The sequence below is a fragment of the Theropithecus gelada genome, chromosome 10 (genome assembly GCF_003255815.1).
Source record: "Theropithecus gelada isolate Dixy chromosome 10, Tgel_1.0, whole genome shotgun sequence".
NCBI classification, from domain to species: Eukaryota; Metazoa; Chordata; class Mammalia; order Primates; family Cercopithecidae; genus Theropithecus; species Theropithecus gelada.
The window spans coordinates 56,881,722-56,905,650 of record NC_037678.1 but is presented as its reverse complement, the minus strand read 5'-3'; the positions used below and the strand labels follow the sequence as shown (position 1 = coordinate 56,905,650).

General features: G+C 46.1%; 2 protein-coding genes across 2 annotated transcripts in view; one reads left to right on the top strand and one right to left on the bottom strand.

The window, feature by feature from the left end:
* The window catches only part of WFDC3 (WAP four-disulfide core domain 3), a 17,713-nt gene extending 11,856 nt beyond the window's left edge, over positions 1–5,857 (bottom strand). Inside the window, exons 1-4 of the mRNA XM_025400242.1 lie at positions 5,787–5,857; positions 3,833–3,921; positions 3,155–3,283; positions 2,061–2,207 (exon numbers count right to left, since the gene is read on the bottom strand). Coding sequence (XP_025256027.1) covers positions 2,061–2,207; positions 3,155–3,283; positions 3,833–3,914 — 358 coding nt within the window. The 5' untranslated portion in view covers positions 3,915–3,921; positions 5,787–5,857. The remainder of the gene's footprint in view (positions 1–2,060; positions 2,208–3,154; positions 3,284–3,832; positions 3,922–5,786) is intronic.
* A 40-nt stretch (positions 5,858–5,897) lies between these two features.
* Positions 5,898–23,929, top strand: part of DNTTIP1 (deoxynucleotidyltransferase terminal interacting protein 1) — a 23,685-nt gene continuing 5,653 nt past the window's right edge. The window contains exons 1-10 of the mRNA XM_025400241.1: positions 5,898–6,064; positions 6,638–6,708; positions 7,881–7,977; positions 12,568–12,666; positions 17,341–17,409; positions 17,672–17,728; positions 18,268–18,326; positions 19,628–19,673; positions 21,420–21,478; positions 21,580–21,640. Coding sequence (XP_025256026.1) covers positions 5,960–6,064; positions 6,638–6,708; positions 7,881–7,977; positions 12,568–12,666; positions 17,341–17,409; positions 17,672–17,728; positions 18,268–18,326; positions 19,628–19,673; positions 21,420–21,478; positions 21,580–21,640 — 723 coding nt within the window. The 5' untranslated portion in view covers positions 5,898–5,959. The remainder of the gene's footprint in view (positions 6,065–6,637; positions 6,709–7,880; positions 7,978–12,567; positions 12,667–17,340; positions 17,410–17,671; positions 17,729–18,267; positions 18,327–19,627; positions 19,674–21,419; positions 21,479–21,579; positions 21,641–23,929) is intronic.

The following is a 23,929-nucleotide window of genomic DNA, read 5'->3' as shown; positions in this document are numbered from 1 at the left end:
AAAAAAAAAAAAAAAAAAAAAAAAAATGAACATTTCAGTACCATAAAACAGGGTAAGAAAAAAAAAAAAAAGATTCAACATTATAATAATAGCAGTTCTCCCTAAGCTAATTTAATTTATATATCTAACATTACTCCAGTGAATGTACTCTTTTTTTTTTAATTAATTAATTTATTTATTAATTTTATTATTATTTTTGAGAAAGAGTTTTGCTCTTGTTGCCCAGGCTGGAGTGCTATGGCATGATCTCGACTCACTGCAACCTCTGCTTCCCAGGTTCAAGTGATTCACCTGCCTCGCCCTCCGGAGTAGCTGGGATTACAGACATGCGCCACCACATCCGCTAATTTTGTATTTGTAGTAGAGACAGGGTTGCTCCATGTTGTTCAGGCTGGTCTCGAACTCCCAACCTCAGGTGATCCGACTGCCTCGGCCTCCCAAAGCGCGGGGATTAGAGGCGTGAGCCACCCCGCCGGGCCAGTGAATGTACTCTTAGTATTTGAGAATGATGGAGAAAAATAGATAATATTATAATAAAATATATTTGGAAGCACAAATAAGCAAAAGTAGCCATGAAAATCGTGAAACAAGAGGAAAATAGGAAGGGGTTAGACATAGAAGATATGCCATCAATTTCTAACACATTTTAGGGGCCTCTCAATGGAACAGAGAAGGAATAGAACACAGAGCCCTGTCACTTCTACCTCCAAATTTTCTCGACTGTGTCACCTTTCTCCATCCCCGCTGCTACCTCCCTAGTTTCACTGGTCTACATCCTCATCTGCCTTCATTCTCTCCCTCCCATTTCTACTGTAACCATACTAGCTTTCTTTCCATTTCTCAAATGTGGCAAGCTCCTAGTCATCTTAAGACCTCTGCATGTGCTTCTCTCTCTTCCTGGAATGTCCATCATACCCTTCACCCGGCTAACTTCAACTGTCCCTCCAGGTTGCAGCTTAAATGTCACTCCAGACATGCCATCCTCAACCACCCAATCCAATGTGAGTTCTCGGCCAGGCACAGTGACTCACGCCAGCCTTTGGGAGGCCAAGGCAGGTGGATTACTTGAGGCCAGGAGTATGAGACCAACCCAGCCAACATGGTGAGACCCCATCTCTCCTAAAAATACAAAAATTAGCCAGGTGGGGTGGCATGTGCCTGTAATCCCAGCTACTCGGGAGGCTGAGGCAGGAGAATGGTGTGAACCTGGGAGGCGGGCTTGCAGTGAGCTGAGATCCGGCCACTGCACTCCAGCCTGGGAGACACAGCGAGACTCCGTCTCAAAAAAAAAAAAAAAAAAAGTAAAAAAAAAGAATATCAGGAGCAAATGAGTGGGGAAATGTGTGCCGCCTTCCGTAAGCATCAAGATTCTTTTTTTTTTTTTTTTTTTTTTTTGCCATCTCTGCAGATTCTCAGGCTAAGATTTTAACAGAACAGAGAATATCACAACTGATTATGGGAACTAGGAATTACCCAATGGTTTTCTTTTTTTTTTTTTTTCTTTTGAGACCGAGTCTCTGTTGCCCAGGCTGGAGTGCACTGGTGCGATCTCAGTTCACTACAAACTCCACCTCCCGGGTTCACACCATTCTCCTGCCTCAGCCTCCCGAGTAGCTGGGACTACAGGTGCCCTCCACCACGCCTGGCTAATTTTTTTTGTATTTTTAGTAGTGACGGGGTTTCACCGTGATAGCCAGGCTGGTCTTGATCTCCTGACCTCGTGATCAGCCTGTTTCAGCCTCCCAAAGTGCTGGGATTACAGGCGTGAGCCACCACGCCCGGCTACCCAACGATTTTCAAAGCGGTCTGCAAATGAGGGTAAGTCGAGGTTGCCCTTCTGGCACCCTTCTCTCTCTGCCCATGTCACATACCACAAATCATCGTGGCTTGTGCACATTTTGTATATCTTTTTTTTTTTTAAAGTTCTCAGAATATAGCAGGCACTTTGAAAACACTTGTGTTTTCAAAGCAAAGTAAAACCAGCAAGTTGATATGTGCATATTTGAGAAATAAATAAGCAGACCAAACAGACCATGAGGTGTGGGGACAGCGTTTCTTACCCGGCTTCTGTTTAGAGATTGGGACTACACAGCTCTTGTTGCAGCCAAACGTGCAGCATTTCTTTATACCTGGACATGTCTCATCAGTGATGCACCTTTTCAAACAGGATTGTTTCCGAATAACCCTGGGGCAATCTCTTTTCCTCCCTATAGCAAAAAGGGAGACAGCCAAAGAAAAGAGAAAATAGGCCCAGCGCCGTGGCTCACACCTGTAATCCCAGCACTTCGGGAGGCCAAGGTGGGCAGATCACCTGAGGTCAGGAGTTCGAGAACAGCCTGGCCAACATGGAGAAACCCAGTCTCTACTAAAAGTACAAAATTAGTTGGGCGTGGCGGCACATGCCTGTAATCCCAGCTACTTGGGAGGCTGAGGCAGGAGAACCACTTGAACCCGGGAGGCGGAGGTTGTGGTGAGCCGAGATCACTCCACTGCACTCCAGGCTGGGCAACAAGAACGAAACTCTGTCTCAAAAAAAAAAAGAGAGAGAGAGAGAGAAAATAGTGCCTGGTAACCCCCACGGGCACAGCAGAGGGGAAAAACAGAAAAAGGAAGCCCTGAGCTTCATTTAAGCCTCTCAACCCTGGTGTTAAGACAAAGAGACAATAATAACAACAATAGTAATAGCAAATATTTACTGTAACATTTATTGATGTTTACCTTGTGCCATGAACATCTCATTTGATCCTCACAATTACCCCCATTTTATAGATGAGGAAACTGAGGCTAAAAGCTTAAGATTTATAAAGAGCTAAGGCTTAAGGCTTAAAAAGGTCTGCTTGGCTCTAGGGTCTACTTTCTTAATCATTATCTTAAACAGGCTTCCCTTTACAACTCTTCCCTCCGCCTTCACAGGAACTTTGAGTCGAAAGTAAAAGACATAGATAATCGATGGTGTGTTCTTTCCTGACAACTGAGGGCACTGAATAATTCTGAATAGTTAAAGGAGGAGGAACCCTAAAAGAGTAAAGAAGAAGTACTCTAGGCAAGCGAGACTTCAAGAGGCAACCTAGGAGGTGGGAAGCTCTCTGCTTCCATCTATCCCAGAGGCAATGTCAGAGAGTACGCCCAGATTTTGCCCCTCATGCCAACATACCCTTAGGAATGTCTCGGCAGATCCGACCACAGCCTGTGGTGCAGCACTTCTGCCCAGCCGGACACAGTTCATCGCCCTGGCATAGCTCTTTGCATGGGTTCTTATCAGGAGGGCATTCTCCCTCTTTTGCTGCCAAAGATATCATGTGAGTTTGGGGTAACTAGCCAGGCCTCAAAAATGGGGAATGGAGGCCAAACATATTTCAAGGATCTTCAGCCCCTCCAGGCATCTCTATCCAAAATATTTCTGCACCACTGCCCTCTAGCCTGGGTGACAGAATGAGACTCTGTCTCTTAAAAAAAAAAAAAATTCTGCAACCACCTTCCCCTCCTAATACACAAATACTAACATACATCCACCACTACTAAAGGAGCAGCCATCCCGCAGATAACGAGAGAGAAAGGTTGGGATGATCCTGTTCTCATTTAATGAGTTCTAGGGAAAAGCTAGAACCTCTAGTAAGCCCAACTGGAAGTCTTATCTCCTCGTCCAGAGAGGGTAAAGAAAGCCAGGAAGAACGACCCAGGCCATCCTGAGAATCTATTCATCCAGTCCTGTCCTACAGAGATGATCATCTCCACCTACGAGCAACCTTGCTCTGGCAGAAGGCAGGGGATGACTTCTCTCCTCTAGTCACTTTCTGTTACTGTTGGCCAGGGATCCCAAATGATAGCTCACCATGTTCTCCCGCAGTTATCCAGGATTCCAGGGACCCAAGAGCAAGAAGTGCCTTCAGAAGAAAGAGGCAGCTTAACATCATGATGATGCTGAGAGTTGGGATGAGAGCTTAGTTCAGGCTAGAGTTGTACACCTTGCCCAGAGTATCAGCTGAGGTATGGGCAGGACTAGGGATGGCCCCAAACCCAGTCCCAAAGCCTTCCCTTTCACAATACTATCAAGAATATCTTCTCCTGACAAGAGGAAGAGGGATTGGCTGCTGGAGTGTGGGGAAATTCCTGGCACTTCCAAAGGGCACATGTGATAGGAGGATCAAACTCTATAAGCAATATACACAATATTCCTGGATGATGAGAAACCTAGTGGGTGGTTGGAAAAATGGAAGGATGGCCATTGGAAAAAGAATCAAAGAGTGCCCTAAAGAGCATTGGAAGGACCTGGCTTTAGCCCAAATGACAGAGGGAGGGACTCATGACACTGCTTAAGAAAATAGCCAAAGCTAATAACATAACCAAGCAAAACAAAATTGTTCATCCTAGCAACCCAGAAAAGACAGAATGGAACAGACCACTCAGAAACTATCAAACAGGCCAAGGTGGGCAGATCACCTGAGGTCAGGAGTTCGAGACCAGCCTGGCCAACATGGCAAAACCCTGTATCTACTAAAAATACAAAAATCAGCTAGGCGTGGTGGCACATGCCTGTAATCCCAGCTACTTGGGAGGCTGAGGCAGGAGAATAGCTTAAACCCAGGAAGCAGAGGTTGCAGTGAGTGGAGATCATGCCACTGCACTCCAGTTTGGGTAACAGAGTGAGACTCTGTCTCAAAAAAAAAAAGCGGGGGGGGAGAAACTATCAAAAACCTACAGAAAGGCAGTAGTTGAGTTTGTTAAGAACTAATGAAAAAGCACCAAACACCTACATCTTTGTCCCTCTAGCCCACACAGGCCATTCTTGGACTGTATGAAGGCTAGCTGGCAGAACTCAAGAGAACAGTTGCTATGTATGACTCAGATAGTCTGCCTACATATACCTCCTTTATTTCTTTTTCCTCTATTTCTTTTTTTCTTTATCTGTCCTGTTTATGCCTTTGGTCAGCTGTGATACCCAATGGTGTCCACTGGCACTGCTTAGTCCTATGGGCAGGTACAAGGTTAAAACCTCCCTAATAGGATGAAAAGATTTGGAGCCAGGAAGTTGCCCTTATTGTTATAAGATTGATGTTGGCTCATGGAGATAATTAACATTTGTTGATGGCCTAACATGTGCCTAATATGCTTTTTTTTTTTTTTGGGACAGAGTCTCCCTCTGTCCTCCAGGCTGGAGTGCAGTGGCGCGATCTCGGCTCACTGCACAATCTCGGCATAATTAGCATTTGATGACGACCTAACATGTGCCTAATACGCCTGGTTTTTTTGCTTTTTGTTTTTTGTTTTTTTGAGACAGTCTCCCTCTGTCGCCCAGGCTGGAGTGCAGTGACGTGATCTCGGCCCACTGCAACCTCTGCCTCCTGGGTTCAAGAGATTCTCCTGCCTCAGCCTCCTGAGTAGCTGGGATTACAGGCGCCCAACATCAGGCCCAGCTAATTTTTGTATTTTTAGTAGAGACGGGGTTTCGCCATGTTGGCCAGGCTGGTCTCGAACTCCTGATTGCAAGTGATCCTCCCGCCTGGGCCTCCCAAAGTGCTGGGATTACAGGCATGAGCCACCGCCCCTGGCAGAGCATATTAAAATCTAGTCTTCAAACACTGAACTGCAGGCGTCGCTGCACCAAACACTTCCCTCTGCTCCCCAACCCCAGCCTACAGAAACCTGCTCCCCTCCTCCTACCCCGCAGTCATCCACAGGCCTTGGCCCAGCGGGAAACGTCCCTTGACTGAACCGCCACTGAACACCCACACTCCACAATCGAGGGGCAGCCCTCCCGAGAGGAAGCCCCAACGACCTCCAACCACAAGGCCTCTAAGTGTAACTGTCCCGGGCGAGGCGCGGCGGTTCGGTTCCCATGGTAACCCCGCAGCTCCTGCGTCGCGCTTCCGGGCGGACGAGCAGCGCGCCTCAGTGACGTCACGGCGCCACTTTCCGGCCGGTGGCAGAGTCCGGCGAAGTTGTGGTGGCCTGGGGCGCCATGGGAGCCACTGGCGACGCCGAGCAGCCGCGGGGACCCAGCGGGGCCGAGCGGGGCGGCTTGGAGCTGGGGGATGCGGGCGCAGCGGGGCAGCTGGTTCTCACGGTGAGGGCGCCCCCGGTGAGGTCTGGGCTCGGGCCGGGCAGGGCCTCGGGGCTCCCGGGACCCTGGCCCGCGGGCGAGAACGCGGCGGCTGCAGCTGCAGAGGGGGTTGGCGTTTTCGCAGCCCGACGACCTGGATTCAAATTCTGGTGCCGCCCTCCTAGCTAGGTGACGTGGGCCAGCTCTGTCGACCCCCTGAGTCCCCAGATCATCATCTATAAAATGGAGATGATTAGTACCTGTCTCATAAAAGTTGTTGTGGGATGGGAAGATAAAGGCGGGTACAGCGCCCAGGACATCACCTGACACAGAGTTGACCCTCGGTAAACACTGCTTCCCTTCCTCCTGCCGTGCCAGAAGGCAGGGTCGGGACTTTTAAGGCAGGAAACTTCCTCAGTTCCTCTTTTGTGGAGGGGGCCTTCCAACTGTTGTCCTCCCCCGATACCCCAAGGCGGGAGAGATGGTGACGGATCTGAGAAGCAGGAATGTTTAGGTTTAACTTCATACCCACCCTCCACCTCCACCCCACGCCAGTGTCACAGGCCGCAGTGACATTTGTTCCGTTGGTCCCCACAGAACCCTTGGAACATAATGATAAAGCACCGGCAGGTGCAGCGGAGGGGCCGCCGCTCACAGATGACAACAAGGTAAGGCTGGCCCTGCATGGGACTTGTATCCCAGCCACTGGCTTGCATGGCAGCTTTGGGATCCCCAGTGCACAAGGCTATGGAGATCTACAGCCTGTAGAAAGAGCACAGGACTGAGAAAGAGGAGACTCCGATCCTGTAACTCTGTGTGATCTTGAGCTAGTCAAGTCACTTCCTTCTCTGAACTCACGAAATGGGGAAGGGCACAGGAGATGGGTTGGGGAATAAAAAATACCTAAGACCCCTCACATTCACTGGCTCTGTGATTGAGGGCTCTTAAGAGGTCAGTTAGCATGGAGTTTAAGAGCACAGGCTCTGGAGTCAGACAACTGTGTTCTCATGCAGCCTCTGATGAGCCCCTGTTTTCTCAACTATAAAGACGGATTAATAGTATCCATCTCAGGGAAAGGAGAGAGCACAAGGTGGGCCTTTGGGATGCTGGTAGTGGTGAAATGGATGTTCACTGTAATTACTCATTAAAGTGTATAGACTTTTCTGTATAATAAGTATTATATTTCATAAAAACACTTTGGGCCGGGCGCAGTGGCTCACGCCTGTAATCCCAGCACTTTGGGAGTCTGAGGTGGGCGGATCACCTGAGGTCAGGACTTTGAGAACAGCCTGACCAACATGGAGAAACCCCGTCTCTACTAAAAATACAAAAAAATGGCCGGGTGCAGTGGCTCACGCCTGTAATCCCAGCACTTTGGGGATCTGAGGTGGGCAGATCACCTGAGGTTGGGAGTTTGAGACCAGCCTGACCAAAATGGAGAAACCCGGTCTCTACTAAAAATACAAAAATTAGCTGGGCGTGGTGGTGCACACCTGTAATCCCAGCTACTCGGGAGGCTGAGGCAGGAAAATTGCTTGAACGCAGGAGGCGGAGGTTGCAGTGAGCCAAAACCACACCACTGCACTCCAGCCTGGGCAACAGAGTGAGACTCCATCCAAAAAAAAAAAAACTTTGAAAATAATACCCACTTCATAGAGTTATTATGAGAATGAAATAAAGTCATGCCTTTGTGATTTGAACAAAATCTGAGCATGTAGCTAGTTTTCAGTAAAAGTTGTCTAGTATTGTTAAAGAATTCTATGTCCATAATTGACTGGGCAAGGTGAGAAAGAATATGTTTCGGACATGCCCCCTCACCCTGTCTCCCTCCTGAATGCAGTTTCACAGATCCTGCCATCTCTATGGATCTCCTCCGAGCTGTCCTGCAGCCTAGCATCAATGAGGAGATCCAGACTGTCTTCAACAAGTACATGAAGGTGAGAGGGACACAGGATAAAAAATAACGGGAAAGACTCATGAGGAGCCCAGTCCTTCCTTGCATCACCAGTCCGTCTCTTTCCTACACACAGATATCTAAAGTTTTCCTTTTTTTTTTTGTTTTTTTGTTTGTTTTGTTTTGTGTTTTTGAGACAGAGTCTCACTCTGTCACCCAGGCTGGAGTGCAGTGGCATGATATCGATTCAGTGCAACCTCCACTTCCCAGGTTCCAGCGATTCTCATGCCTCAGCCTCCCTAGTAGTGAGGATTACAGGCGCCCACCACCACGCACAGCGAATTTTTGTATTTTTAGTAGAGACGGGGTTTCACTGTTGACCAGGCTGGTCTCAAACTCCTGACCTCAAGTGATCTGCCCGCCCACCTTGGCCTCCCAAAGTGCTGAGATTATAGGTGGTGAGCCAGCGCGCCCGGCCAGCTTTCAAATTTTTAATCCCCCAAGAATTTTATCCCTTCCTTGAGGGTAATTCAGATATCTTTTTTTTTTTTTTAATCTGCCCTTGTCACTCACTGTCACGTTTTTGGTTTTTTTTTTTTTTGCTGACTTCTTGTAAGGATGAAATGACTTAAATGTACTGTGCTGAGCACTGCACTTAGGACATAACAAGTGTCCAGTAAGTACTTTTATTAGTTTTTTAATAATATCACCATTATTGGGGCCATGCACGATGGCTCACACCTGCAACCCCAGCACTTTGGGAGGCCGAGGCAGAATCACTTGAGGCCAGGAGTTTGAGACCAGCCTGGGCAACATAGTGGGACCTCATCTCTACTACAAAAAAAAAAAAAAATTTATTAGCCAGGCATGGTAGTGCGTGCCTGTAGTCCCAGCTACTCAGAAGGCTCAGGCGAGAGGATCACTTGAGCCCAGGAGTTTGGGTTTGTAGTGAGCTATGATCATACCACTACACTCCAACCTGAGTGACAGTGAGGGCCTTTCTCGAAAAATATATGTAGATAAATAAAGTTACCATTATTATTATTATTTACGGGTTTTTTCCCTGGCCTATAAATAAATTTCCACATGACTTTACCTAAATGTACCAAAAGAGGATGCTTTAAACTCAGTATGTTCAGAACTGAACTCTTTGTTTTTCTTCCTAAATCTCCTCCTTTTACATTTATTCATTTATGTAAGAAGTATTTATTTACCAGGCGCTGTGGCTCACACCTGTAATCCCAACACTTTGGGAGGCCGAGGCAGGTGGATCACCTGAGGTCAGGAGTTCGAGACCAGCCTGACACAACATGCTGAAACCCCATCTCTACTAAATACAAAAAATTAGTCAGGCGTGGTGGCACATACCTGTAATCCCAGCTACTCGGGATGCTGAGGCATGAGAATCTTGAACCTGGGAGGCAGAGGTTGCAGTGAGCTGAGATTGCACCATTGTACTCCAGCCTGGGCAACAAGAGGAAAACTCCCTCTCAAAATAAAAAGTATTTATTGAATGACTACCATACTACCAGGCATTATTCTAGTCACTGGGGATGTAGCAGTAAACAGAACATATGCTCTCTGTAAACAAATATGTGCTGTGTTAGAGAAAGAGAGAAGACAGGGGAAAGAGAGTAACCAGTAGAGAGTAGGGTTGCTGTTTTATAGATTGTGGCTAGGAAAGCCTTTGATAGAGGACATTTGAGTGGACACCTGAATAAGTGAGGAAAAAGCAAACCATGCAGATACATGGGGAAGAAGCAGTCCAGTTGCAGAGGAAATGGTAGAGGCTCTGAGACAGGAGTGTGCTTGGCACATCAAAGCAATGAATAGGCCAGTGTGACTAGAGGAAAATAAGCCAGGCGAGTAATAGGACAGATGATTTTTTTTTTTTTTTTTTTTTTTGAGACAGAGTCTTGCTCTGTCACCCAGGGTGGAGTGCAGTGGTAAGATCTTGGCTCACTGCAACCTCCACCTCTGAAGTTCAAGCAATTCCTGCACCTCAGCCATCTGAGTAGCTAGGATTGCAAGTGTGCACCACCATGCCTGGCTGATTTTTGTGTTTTTAGTAGAGACAGGGTTTCTCTATGTTGGCCAGGCTGGTCTTGAACTCCTGGCCTCCAGTGATCCATCTGCCTTGGCCTCCCAAAGTGCTGGGATTACAGGTGCGAGCCACCATACCCCACCTTTTTTTTTTTTTTTTTGTGGCAGAGTTTTGCTCTTGTTGCCCAGGCTAGAGTGCAGTGGCGCAATCTCGGCTTACTGCAACCTCCGCCTCCCAGGTTAAAGTGCTTCTCCTGCCTCAGCCTCCCAAGTAGCTGGGATTACAGGCATGCAACACCACACCCAGCTACTTTTGTACTTTTAGTAGAGATGGGGTTTCTCCATGTTGGTCAGGCTGGTCTCAAACTCCCGACCTCAGGTGATCCTCCTGCCTCAGCTTCCCAAGGTGCTGGGATTACAGGCATGAGCCACTGTGCCTGGCCAGTACAGATATGTTTAACAATATAGCCGGAAGTCACTAAAACTCACCTCCCAGAGATACCAAATTGTTAACGTTGACTATATAGTCTCCCAGGTTTATTTGTGGTATGTGCGTGTGCATATGCATTAAAAAAAAGAAATCATTTTACACACAACTGTTCTGCAACTTGATTTATTTTACTTGGCATACTTTTGTTTTGTTTTGTTTTGAGATGGATTCTACCTCTGTCACCCAGGCTGGAGTACAGTGGCACAATCTTGGCCCACTGCAACCCCCACCTCCAAGCTTCAAGTGATCATCCTGCTTCAGCCTCTCAAGTAGCTGGGATTATAAGTGTGCACCACCACACCCGGCTAATTTTTTTGTATTTTTAGTAGAGACGAGGTTTCACCATGTTGGCCAGGCTGGTCTCAAACTCCTGACCTAAAGTGATCCTCGCGCCTTGGCCTCTCAAAGTGTTGGGATTACAGGCATGAGCCACTGCACCTGGCCTACTTGACATATTTTGGTCATGTCTCTAAGTCAGTACATAATAGTTCCCCCCGATTCCTTTGTAATGGCAACAGAGTAATCTATTTGATGGACCAAATTCCATAAGCTAGCCCCTAGAATATTCAGATTGTTTTCGTTTTTCTCTATTACAGACAATACTATAATGAACACTGTGAATGTACATCCTTGTTTACATGTGAGAGTATTTCTGTGAGATAAATTCCCAGAGATGGAATTGGTGGGTAAAAGCGAAAACCTATTTTTCCGTCAAGAAAATTGCTCTCTAGAAAGGTTATACAACAGTGCTTGAGAATGCCTCATTCATGATCTGATTTCATTCTCAGATCCAGAGATAGCTTACACTCACCATATGTCCATTACACTGCCCACCTCACAGGCTGGTTGTAAAGTAGCTAAACTATTTTAACTGGCTTTCAGTTGGTTGATATTGAATACCAGTATTCATCTCCAGTTTTTAGGTTTTTGTTTTAAATTAAACTCATCTGATCATTTAATCTGGCCGGAAGACTTCCTCTTAAAACTCTTGAGGTTTCTAATCGAGTCCATTCACACTCTTGTTGGTTTGATGTTAACAACAGAGGCATTTAACCTTGCTAAATATGAAATGGCAGTACATTCCCATAATTGTCTCTCACAATAGAAGTACTGGGTTTAGGTTCCAGAATTTTCCTATACCCCAGAGATAACTGACAATTTTTCTAGGCATTACTTGACTAGGCATTTTCTAGAGATGACTGTTTTTATGAGGACATTCACAAGTGCCTCCCGGGTGTCTTTGGGACCTCATCGCCTATCTTCTCATGTATTCAGGCTCAAACTCTCCCTGTACCCAGCAGAGAAACCTTCTCCCTTCCCTTTTCACAGTCGATTGGGGTTGCTGGCATCCTGGGGCCCTTGTCAAGTCTCACTCCTCTCCATTCCACAGATGTTTCTTTCAGACTGGACAGTCAGAATTCAATTAGGACTTTCTGCTATCTTAATATATTTTCTGGCCTACCCTGGCCTATTCACTTCAGACACAGACATTCTTTTTTCCTTCTAAAGAAGTAACGTATGTACATATAAAAATCAAAAGGATATAGATAAGCCAAGAGAAGAAAACAGTCACCCACAATATCACCTGTTACTTCAGCGTATATCCCTAGAATTCTTTTGTCTCTGTGTTTGCTTGTGCTGTGTTACATAAATAAGCTCACACTATACCAAACTGTTTTACAACCTCCTTCCTTCACTTTGAGGTATATCATGAATACCTTTACCTGTCAAAACTATATTCTCTTACATCATCTTTATTGTGATTTTTTAATGTTTGCCAGCATTTCATGGTGTGGATATGCCATAATTTATTTAAGCTACACTTAGACATTTGGGTTATTCTTTGATTTTTTGCACTGTTTACACATCAATCTTTTGGGCACCTCTAGGATTATATCCTTCAGAGGGGGAATAAAGGGAGGAGGTCGAGCCTGAAATGTGAATCTATAAATCTGGCCGATCCCAACCTTGCTTATAATCACTTTTCCTTTCTGTATGAGGCTAGGATAAAAGCTTGTCTTGCTTGTCTTGTATTCAGTTTCCTTCCGGTTGATGCCCATTAACAGGACTCTGACCTTGTCCTCTGTTGTGCTCCCCTAGTTCTTCCAGAAGGCAGCACTGAACGTGCGAGACAATGTTGGGGAAGAGGTGGACACAGAGCAGCTGATCCAGGAAGCCTGTCGGAGCTGCCTGGAGCAGGTGAGACCAAGGGGGACAAGAGATGCAGGCACAAGGTTTAGCTCTCGAGCCTCTGATAAGAAATGTGATCTTAAGCCGGGCGTGGTGGCTCACACGTGTAATCCCAGCACTTTGGGAGGCCACGGTGGGCAGATCACTCAAGGCCAGGAGTTTGAGACCAGCTTAGGCAACATGGCGAAACCCCATCTCTACAAACAATATGAAAATTAGCTGGGCATGGTGGCACATGCCTATAATCCTGGCTGCTTGGGAGCCATAGGCACAAGAATTGCTTGAACCCGGGAGACAGAGGTTGCAGTGAGCCGAGATGGCACCACTACACTCCAGCCTGGGTGACAGAGCAAGACTCTGTCTCAAAAAAAAAGAAATGTGATCTTACCATTAGTGGTATTTTGGGGAATGCCCAACAAGCCATATATCTGGATAGGTTGAGGCCGTTGCTTACAGGGAAGGGAAGTAGCTGCTATATGTCAGGTACCAGGATAAATGCATTATTTCTTTTATGTCTCAGAAGAAACTGTGTACAGAAGATATCTTTTAATTACTATTTTATAGATGAAGAAATTGTGGCTTAGCAAACTCATAGAAGCAGAAAGTAGAGTAGCAGTAGCTGGAGGGGAGAAGTGGGGGATGTTAATCAAAGGGTACAAACTTTTAGTTATAAGACGAACAAGTTCTGGGCAATCTGACGTAGAGCATGATGACTACAGTTTATCTCTATTGTTTACTTCAAATTTGCTAAGACCATAGATCTTAAGTGTCCACACACGCAAAATGGTAGCGGTGGATGTGTTGATTGATTTCATTGTGGTAATCATTTCACTATGTATATATATGTCAGTTCACCACATTGTACACCTTGAATATATACCATTTCTGTTTATCAATTATACGTCAATAGAGCTAGAAAAAAATTTTTAAAGGCAAACCAAAAAAAAAAAAAAGAAATGGCTTAAGGCACACAATAATTAGAATAGCTAAGATCGGTCTCACCTCTGCAGGTACTTGGTGGATCAAGTTATCATGGCCCCATTTGGTATCATGGGGATGAGCACCCTGCTGCCTCCCTGCCTCTCTGGTGTGGTCAGGAGGCATGACATCAGGTCTATAAGTGACTGTTCCCAAGATAGAGAACCTGTTTACATGTGTCAGCTGCTGTTATTAGTAGGAATTGTTGCCATCACCCTTTTATAGGGAGACATCAGGAAAGGTCACCAACAGTTGCTGGCTCACTTTCTCACATCCCATTCATTCTGTTCACTTTTTTGTTTTGTTTTGTTTTTGCTTCAGTCCCTCAGTCCCCACTACTTCACTGGAACCCCTCTTGTCAGGGTCACTAGTAACCTCTGTGTTGTCAAACCCTCTGGTCCCTAACTGTCCTCAACTTACTCAGCTTCTCAGTGACATTTGTCACAGTGGATCATTTCGTGTTTCTTGGAACACTCCTCTGTTGGCTCGAGTGCCTTGACTTTGCTCCAACTTCATTGCCCACTCTTCTCCCTCACCCCCCGCCTCTAACTGTTGGTGCCTTCCCAAGTTCAGTCCTCAGACCCCTTCTCTTTCATGACTCACTGTTTTCATAGCTGTTTTCATCTAGTCCTGTGGCTTGGAAGCCAATTCAGCTGTTCATAATTCACACAGTTGTATCTCAGTCCAGAGCTACATTCACCGTTACCCAGTTCCAATCCGCTCTTCTCACAGCAGCCAGACTTATCTCTGTAAAGATGAATTAGATCACGTCACTCCCCGTTTTAAAAACCCTTCAGTGACTTTCCTGTTGCAGGGAGAATAAAGTCTTAATGCCTTACCATGACCCACAGAGCTCACCCTGGACCAGCTTCTGCCTGCTTTAACTTCATTTCTTTTTTTTTTTTTTTTTGAGACGGAGTCTCGCTCTGTTGCCCAGGTTGGAGTGCAGTGGCCGGATCTCAGCTCACTGCAAGCTCCGCCTCCCGAGTTTAGGCCATTCTCCTGCCTCAGCCTCCCGAGTAGCTGGGACTACAGGCGCCCACCACCTCGCCCGGCTAGTTTTTTGTGTTTTTTTGTAGAGACGGGGTTTCACAGGGTTAGCCAGGATGGTCTCAATCTCCTGACCTCGTGATCCGCCCATCTCGGCCTCCCAAAGTGCTGGGATTACAGGCTTGAGCCACCGCGCCCGGCCTCTTTAACTTCATTTCATCTCACCGCTCTTTTATTGACTATACTCTGGCCGTTCTGAACTCCTTTCTGCTCCTCCAGCACAAGCTTGGGCCATTTCATTTGCTGTTATTAGTACCTGGAGTACTCTACCCTTAACTCTATAAAGCCGGCTCCTCCTTTCCTTCAGATCTTAGTTTAAATATCAGAGAGGTCTTCCTCTCGCACTCCTACCTCTGCTAAAATCTTGAGCTTTACAAGAGTTGAGGCCTGGCCAGGCGCAGGGGCTCACGCCTGTAATCCCAGCACTTTGGGAGGCCGAGGAGGGCAGATCACGAGGTCAGGAGATCGAGACCATCCTGGCTAACATGGTGAAACCCCGTCTCTACCAAAAATACAAAAAATTAGCCAGGCATTGTGGTGGGCGCCTGTAGTCCCAGCTACTCGGGAGGCTGAGGCAGGAGAATGGTGTGAACCCAGGAGGCGGAGGTTGCAGTGAGTCAAGATCGCGCCACTGCACTCCAGCCTGGGCAACAGAGCGAGACTCCGTCTCAAAAAAAAAAAAAAAAAAAGAGTTGAGGCCTAATCTTGTTCACCACTGTATTCCCAGCCCTGGAATATGACTATTGGTATGTGTACAGAGTTTGCTGAATTATTGAATTAATGAAGGAACAAACAAATGATAAATGAACAAATAAGCTTCCTGCTCTAATAGAACTTAACAGCCTACTTAAGCAGACAGGTGTGAATTAGATTACCACACAAATGTATGAGACTTGTTCACCCTTCACTGAAAAGGGACAAAGTTTGGAGAAGAACATGAATCCAGTTATGGATTAGCAGCTTTGAGCCATCCAAGCATAGACATGGGGCAGACTATTTGGTATACAAGTCTAGAGCTCAAAGGATAACCTTTTGTCTACAGCTGAATTATGGAGTCATGGTTTATAGATATTAATTGAAGCTGTGAGAGCAGATAGAATATGTAATGAGAGAGGATAGAGGGAAAAGAACCAGATTGAGGAGGAAAAACCAGCAAAGAAAGCTAAGATAAAGAGTGGCCAGAGAAGTAGGAGGAACACAGGAAAGTGTGACCACAGGAGCCTGTAGAAAAGAGTGTTTCCAGAAGGGGGAGCCCTCAACACTGTCAAATGCCACTGGCAGAGGTCGGGTGAACCCAATTCTCCACCTGCTACAAGGTTCCTGCTCATGCATCATCTCCCCTCTGCCCGTTCCATCCTTTTGTTCCTCAAATGAGCCAGTTGTTTCCACCTTCAAGCTTCTGCACTCCTCCCTGCTGCTGAAACACTTCTCCCCGGCTTTTCTTACAGCCTCCTTCACATCTCAACTCAGAGGCCACCTTCTGAGCAAGGCCTTCCCTGGCCATTCTCTCAAAGTAGCCCTCCCCTTCTGGTGTTCTCTGTCACATCTGCATGGGTTTTTTTTCTTTTTTTCTCACAGCATCTATCATGATCCACAGTTACCTTGTTTGTTTCTGTGCTTATTATCGAGATCACCCACAAACTATAAGCTCCACAAGAGCTTGTCCTAGTTACTGCTGTGTCCACAGCACTTAGGTCCTAGGTACTCAATATTTGTTAAAAGAAAAACAGCAGGCCAGGCACACTGGCTTACGCCTGTAATCCCAGCACTTTGGGAGGCTGAGGCGGGAAGATCACGAGGTCAAAAGTTTGAGACCAGCCTGGCCAACATGATAAAACCCCATCTCTACTAAAATTACAAAAAAAGAAAAAAATTAACTGGGTGTGGTGGCACGCCTGTAATTTACTCCCAGCTACCCCGGAGGCTGAGGCAGGAGAACTGGTTGAACCTGGGAGGTAGAGATTGCAGTGAGCCGAGATCGCACCACTGCACTCCAGCCTGGGCGACAGAGCAAGACTCCATCTCAAAAAAGAAAAAAGAAAAACAGCAGCTTACTGAGGAACATGTGTTATGCTAATGTATTTAGTTTGAGAAAATATATAGTATGTATTTACATGGGAAAAGCAAAGAAGAATTTACATTGAAATATTAAAAGTAGTTTATGTAATGAGATTCCAGATTTTTCTTACTTTGCTTTTTTACATTTTTAAATTTTTTCAGCTATGATAATTCAATATTTTTTTAAAAATAGGTATCTATTTCTATGCATATAAATATATACATATGTGGCCGGGCGCAGTGGCTCATGCCTGTAATTGCAGCACTTTGGGAGGCCAAGGCAGGTGGATCACCTGAGGTCAAGAGTTCAAGACCAGCCTGTCCAACATGGTGAAATCCCATCTCTTCTAAAAATACAAAAATTAGCTGGGTATGGTGGCACACCCCTGTAGTCCCAGCTACTTTGGAGGCTAAAGCATTAGAATCACTTGAACCTAAGAGATGGAGGTTGCAGTGAGCCAAGATGGTGCTGCTGCACTCCAGCCTGGGCAACAGAGTGAGACTCTGTCTCCAAAAATTAAAAAAAAAGAGGAAGTAGGTGGGGTGTGCTTACCCACCAAAATAGTGACTGGTAACACTTGGTCTTTTTCCCTTCAGGCTAAACTGCTATTTTCAGATGGAGAAAAAGTAATACCCAGATTGACCCATGAGCTTCCAGGAATAAAGGTCAGAGTCACTGTGTTCTGGGGTATTGGAGGGGGAGGTCCTTCAGGCTGGGAGGTAAATGAAATATGTGGGCCCCGGGAGGTTTCATGTACCTTCCATTTGTAGGACCAGGTCCAAACAGCATCATGCTAGATGGGCTTCTTTGGCCTGGGTCAGGGCGGGGCTGGAGAGCAATAGTCCAGGGCTGTGTCTTCTGCAACTCCAGAGGACTTGCAGCTCCCAGGCATTGGCCTTCCACTGACTCCCTTCGCTTTTCTTTTAGCGTGGCCGGCAGGCAGAAGAAGAATGTGCCCATCGAGGAAGCCCCCTTCCTAAAAAGGTAAACCATTTCCTTGTTTTGTTTTCTGGCTGAAAAAAGGCTCGTCAGGCCAGTTGTGGGAGCTCACACCTGTAATCCCAACACTTTGGGAGGCCAAGCCGGGAGGATCACTTGAGCTCAGGAGTTTTGAGACCAGTCTGGGTAACATAGTGAGACCCTGTCTCTACAATTAAAAAAAAAAAAAAATTAGCCTGGCATGCTGGCACATTTCTGTTGTCCTAGCTACATGAGAGGCTGCAGTGGGAGGATCACTGGAGCCCAGGAGTTCAAGGCTGTGGCGAGTTATGACCATGCCACTGCACTCCAGGCTGAGTAACAGAGTAAGACCCTGTCTCTCAAAAAAGGCTCTTCACTCCATGAGGTACTGGGCTTCCTCAAAGCCCTTTTGAGCCTTCCTAGGCATGAGAGGCAGTTTTTCTCCCTGTCCCCATCAAATGTCATTTGATCTCTTTGGAAAACCATCTCTACCAAGTGACCCCAGACCTGCCAATGGGGCATGACCACAGGGTCAGACCTCTGACAGCTGTTTTTTGTGGCAGAGGAAAGGACGGCCTCCTGGACACATCCTGTCAAGCGACCGGGCAGCCGCCGGCATGGTGTGAGTAGGAACCAACAGTGTGGTGATAGCATAGGGGAGCAGACGGAGAGAGGGGCCCTAAAGGAAAAGAGGCCAGGGTTCTGTGCCCGTCAAAATCAGATCCATTATCTTAAGTCATCGTGGAGGGAGGGGGGTTACCCTGGTTTGAGGGGTGAGGAAGAAGGGTAGTGAGGAGGAAATTGTTTTACCCCCTGAACAGTTTGGCCTAGCTTGATTGAACACCAGAGGTTTGTCATTGTTAGTATATATTGAATGCTTATGACTGGTCTAAATACGTTACATACTTTACCTTTTAATCTTTATAGCCACCCTCTAAAGAAGGTATCATTAATTTTTCAGATAAAGAACAGACTCAGAGAATTACTTGCCTAATGTCATATAGTTACCATTACCTCCAAATTGGTCATTTTCATATATATATATATATATGTATATATATATATATTTTTTTTAAGACTTAATTTTTTTTAGAGCAGTTTTAGGTTCACAGCAAAATTGAGAGGAAAGTACAGACTTATCCCATATATTCCCTGCCCCTACACATGCACAGCCTCCTCCATTATCAACATCAGGCACCAGAGTGGTAAATTTGTTACATTTGATGAGCCTGCTTTGACTCGTCTTGATCCTCAGAGTGCATAGTTTCCATGAGGGTTCACTCTTGGTGTTGTACCTGAACTTAGAGAAATGCATAGTGACAGGCATCCACCATTCTAATATCACACTGAGTGCTTTCATTGCCCTAAAAATCCTCTGTGCTCTGCCTATTCATCCTTCCTTCCCCCCTCAACCAACCCCCCAGCCCCACTTTTTAAAAAAATTCTGAAGCAGCAGAATCTTTTTTAAACAAAATGTTACATGGAAGCCCAGTATTTAAATCAAATAAAGCCACACTAGTCTGGGTCAGAGGCGTGGGGTTAGTTTGAAACAACTGGCTTAGTAGATGGGATAGTATTAACTGTCATACCTTAGATGTGTCTCCTACACAAAGCAGTTTTATTCCTCACAAACACAAGATAGGTAGGGCAGTTGCTGTTTTTGTCTCTTTTGACAGATGAGAAAACTGCCACTCAGAGGTTCTTGGAGTTGCTCATGCCACTATGTAAGAGCAGAGCTAGTGCTAGAATGGCTTCTAGTCCAGTGCTTTTTTTCTGTTTGTTCCTCCTCTAATGTGTTACCACGAAGGAGGATACCCAGGCTAAAGTGAGAGTGGTGAGGAACTCCTACCACCACCAGCAAGCCAGTATTCAGTTCTAGGTCTCACCTTGGAGAATTCACCTTTATTCTTTCCTTCCAAGCAGATGGAAAGCAAAATCCTGTGAACCAATTCGCCGGGAAGGTCCTAAGGTATGATTATATGAGCATAGCAGAGACCACTATCCCAGGAGCTAGTCCCACTATCTCTGGGATCCACCATGGGGGAAAGGGGCAGGGGGCGAAGGATGCATGTCCACCATTCCAGAGCCATCTTCCCCCTCTCCACCTCCAGCCACACTGGCCTCAGAGAGGATCCTGTGTAGGAATTGGAGTTAGAGGCAAAACAAAGAGAAGGCCTGAGTCTTTGCTGAAGCCTTCTTGTAGGAGCTAGTGGTCACTAATACTGACTCAATACTTAGTATGTAACAGGCAATGCCCTAAATCTTTTGTGTAGACTGTCTCATTTAATCTTTATAACAAACTTATGAGATCGATTCTGTGAACCATTCTATGAATGAGGGGTTTCCTTTTCTGCCAACTTCCCTGTGGGCATAAATTACTTTATTCAGTTGTCTTATACACTTAATGCACTTAAGACTTGCTCAAAGTCACATAACTCGTAAGTGATCGAGCCAAGTCTCAAACCCAGGACCCGCTGACACCAGAGTCTCTGCTCTCAACCATTAGCCTCTGTTGCCTCCCTTTCTCTCTTGAGTTCTTCCTCATCAGTGACTTATATAAATGGATGTTCCCCAGAATTCTCTCCTTGGCCCACTTCTCCATCTAAAGTAACTCTCTGGATAATCTAAATCATATACTCTTATGGTTTCAGGGACCACCATGTTCTAAAACTCCCATACTTCTTTGTCCATCCCATGCCTCTCTTTCTACTTTAAAACTTATATATCCTACTATCTGGTTGACCACTCTGCTGGAAGTTCCATAGGCATTTCAGACTCAGCATATCCAAACATGAAATCAGAATCTCCTCACAGCCCTTCTTTACATTGTTTATCTTAATCATCTTTGCCTCCTCCTCTTCCTCACCTCCCTACATCCAGTCAAGTCCTGGACAATTCTCCCTCTTAAATATATTGCAGTTCCTATTTCCTTCTCTTCATCCTTACTGCTGCCCTAGCTCAGGCCCTTAGCATCTTTCCAACTGCTTTATCACAGTGGCCTCTAAACTGCTCTCCCTGCCTGTAGTCTTGCTCCTTCAAATCCATTATCCACATTGCTAGAAGACTAACCTATCTTTAAAGTAAATCTCTCACTCCCTGTTCAGAGGCCTTCAGCGATTCCCCATTGCCTACAGAAGATATAAAATGCAGTCCCCTGAACATAACCTCCTAGGACCTCCTACTCCTCTGTGTTTCTCTCTCCAGCCCCATCACTTGCCACTCCCTAATTTGTACTCTGTTAGCAGCACAGAATTACTAGTAGTTTCTCCAGCATGCCAGGCTGCCTCTCACCTGTCTTTGCTCATGCTGCCCCCTGTCTGGAATGCCCTTGTTCCTCACCCCCAACTTGTGCTCACCCTTTCAGAATTAACTTGGGAAATGCCTCTCTAAGGAAGCCTTCCTGGCTGTACCCTCCCCTCGGCAGCCCTCAGACCCTGCACTCACCTGTGTCATTGCCTCATCGAATAATGATGTGATTATCTGTACATATGTCGGTGGCATCCTAGAAAACAGAGACTGTATCTTATTTACCTCTTTATCCCCAGTATCTAGCACAGACAGGGCCTAGCATATTGTCAGTACTCAGTGTCTTGGGTAAACGGTAGATTAAATAATAGACAAGGGTAAGGGTTAGAAAAGGGCAGGGGGGGGAGTATTTCTGTCCTACCCACCAGATTAAACTTCACCCTCACCAGCTTCTCTGTTTTTTGCACAGTGGGACCCAGCTCGCCTGAATGAATCTACCACCTTTGTGTTGGGATCTCGAGCCAACAAGTAAGTTTAAGAGCTTTGGCACTGATGGAGGAAACAGCTCAGGAATTCACTCGTAGGGCTACACTTTCTGGAATCTTTACCACTTGGCTTTTACTTTTCAGGGCGCTGGGGATGGGGGGCACCAGAGGAAGAATCTACATCAAGCACCCACACCTCTTTAAGGTAGGTGAGTGCTGAGAGGAAAGCAGGCCATTGCATTGGGAGTAGACTGGGAACTCCACTCAGCACAGAGAAGCTGAGAACAAACACTGATCTTGGAGTCGGGACATCTGGGTTCTAGTTGCACCTCTACCATTCACTTTTACCTTTCATGATTTACTCAGCACCTCTGTGCCTCAGTAATAACAGCTACTTTGCCTGCAAGTTTATTGGGTGCCAAACACAGTTTTAAGTACCACACTTATATTTTCTTTTTTTTTTTTTTTTTGAGACAGAGTCTCGATCTGTCGCCCAGGCTGGAGTGCAGTGGCCAGATCTCAGCTCACTGCAAGCTCCACCTCCCGGGTTCACGCCATTCTCCTGCCTCAGCCTCCCGAGTAGCTGGGACTACAGACACCCACCACCTCACCCGGCTAGTTTTTTGTATTTTTTAGTAGAGACGGGGTTTCACCATGTTAGCCAGCACGGTCTCGATCTCCTGACCTCGTGATCCGCCCATCTCGGCCTCCCAAAGTGCTGGGATTACAGGCTTGAGCCACCGCGCCCAGCCACACATACCAAATTCTTAAAGATGACCAGAAAGATAACTGCCATTAAATATAACATATTTTATCATTAGAATTTTTTGATATCCCACACAATTTTGGAACATATATTAATATTATTCACTAAAATATAACCTGAAGAAGTTTAAACATCATTTTGGCAATCTTATATACCTAAACCTGTTAAATAATCCTGTTTCNGCGGCACAGTCAGAGCTCACTGCAGCCTTGACCTCCTGGGCTCAAGTGATCTTCCCACCTCAGCCTCCCAAGTAGTTGGGACTACTGGCGCTTGCTACCACACCTGGCTAATTATTATTTTTGTTTTGTTTTGTTTTTTTGAGACGGAGTCTCACTCTGTCGCCCAGACTGGAGTGCAGTGGCGCGATCTCAGCTCACTGCAAGCTCCGTCTCCCGGGTTCACGCCATTCTCCTGCCTCAGCCTCCCGAGTAGCTGGGACTACAGACACCCACCACCTCACCCGGCTAGTTTTTTGTATTTTTTAGTAGAGACGGGGTTTCACCATGTTAGCCAGCACGGTCTCGATCTCCTGACCTCGTGATCCGCCCATCTCGGCCTCCCAAAGTGCTGGGATTACAGGCTTGAGCCACCGCGCCCAGCCACACTTATATTTTCTTAAAAAATAAGTATTGCCATCTTTATTTCACAAATTTGAAACAATCAGAGGTTGAGAAAGGCCGAGTGACTTGACCACAGTTATTCAGCTAGAAGTGGTGAGTCAGGATTCAAATCCAGGTCTGTCCTCACCAAAGCCTGAGCTCTTACCCACTAACATATTTGGTTGTCTGTAAATTAGAGTTTGGGCCAGGCACGTGAGCTCACGCCTGTAATCCCAGCACTTTGGGAAGCCAAGGCAGGAGGATCACCTGAAGTCGGGAGTTCGAGACCAGCCTGACCAACATGAAGAAACCCTGTCTCTACTAAAAATACAAAATTAGCTGGGCATGGTGGCTCATGCCTGTAATTCCAGCTACTTGGGAGGCTGAGGCAGGAGAATCACTTGAACCCAGGAGGCAGAGGTTGTAGTGAGCCAAGATTGCGCTACCCTCACATTTGCATTTTAAAATAACTCTGGAGCCAGGCACAATGGCTCACACCTGTAATCCCAGCACTTTGGGAGGCCAAGGCAGGCGGATCACGTGAAGTCAGGAATTCGAGACCAGCCTGACAAACATGGAAAAACCCCATCTCTACTAAAAATACAAAAATTAACTGGGCATGGTGGTGCGTGCCTATTATCCCAGCTATTCGGGAGGCTGAGGCAGGAGAATCGCTTGAACCCAGGAGGCAGAAGTTGCAGTGAGCCAAGATCGCGGCATTGCACTCTAGCCTGGACGACAAGAGCAAAACTCCATCTCAAAAAAAAAAAATAGAGTTTGGAGTGAGGCAGGGTCCTATGCCTTTTCAAAGAGGGTACTCCTCTCCTGAGAGCAGCTATGTTTTGGTCCCCACTGTTTGAGGGAATAATGGAGGCAATCATAAATTCACTCACCCTCTTAAATGATTTTGTATTTTATCGGTCACAGCAGCATCAAAGTAGATTAGAAGAAGAGCAGTGCATGTGTTCCACGCATGGTTTTTTGCACCTGTATGTAAGGCTTGGCACCCCTTGCCAGAACTGCACCGTCCCTATGGGGTCCCAGAATCACGGGCTTTCTCTGCCACATTTTGTGCAAGTTTTCTTTTTTTTTTTTTTTTTTTTTTTTTTTTTTTTTGGGACTTTTT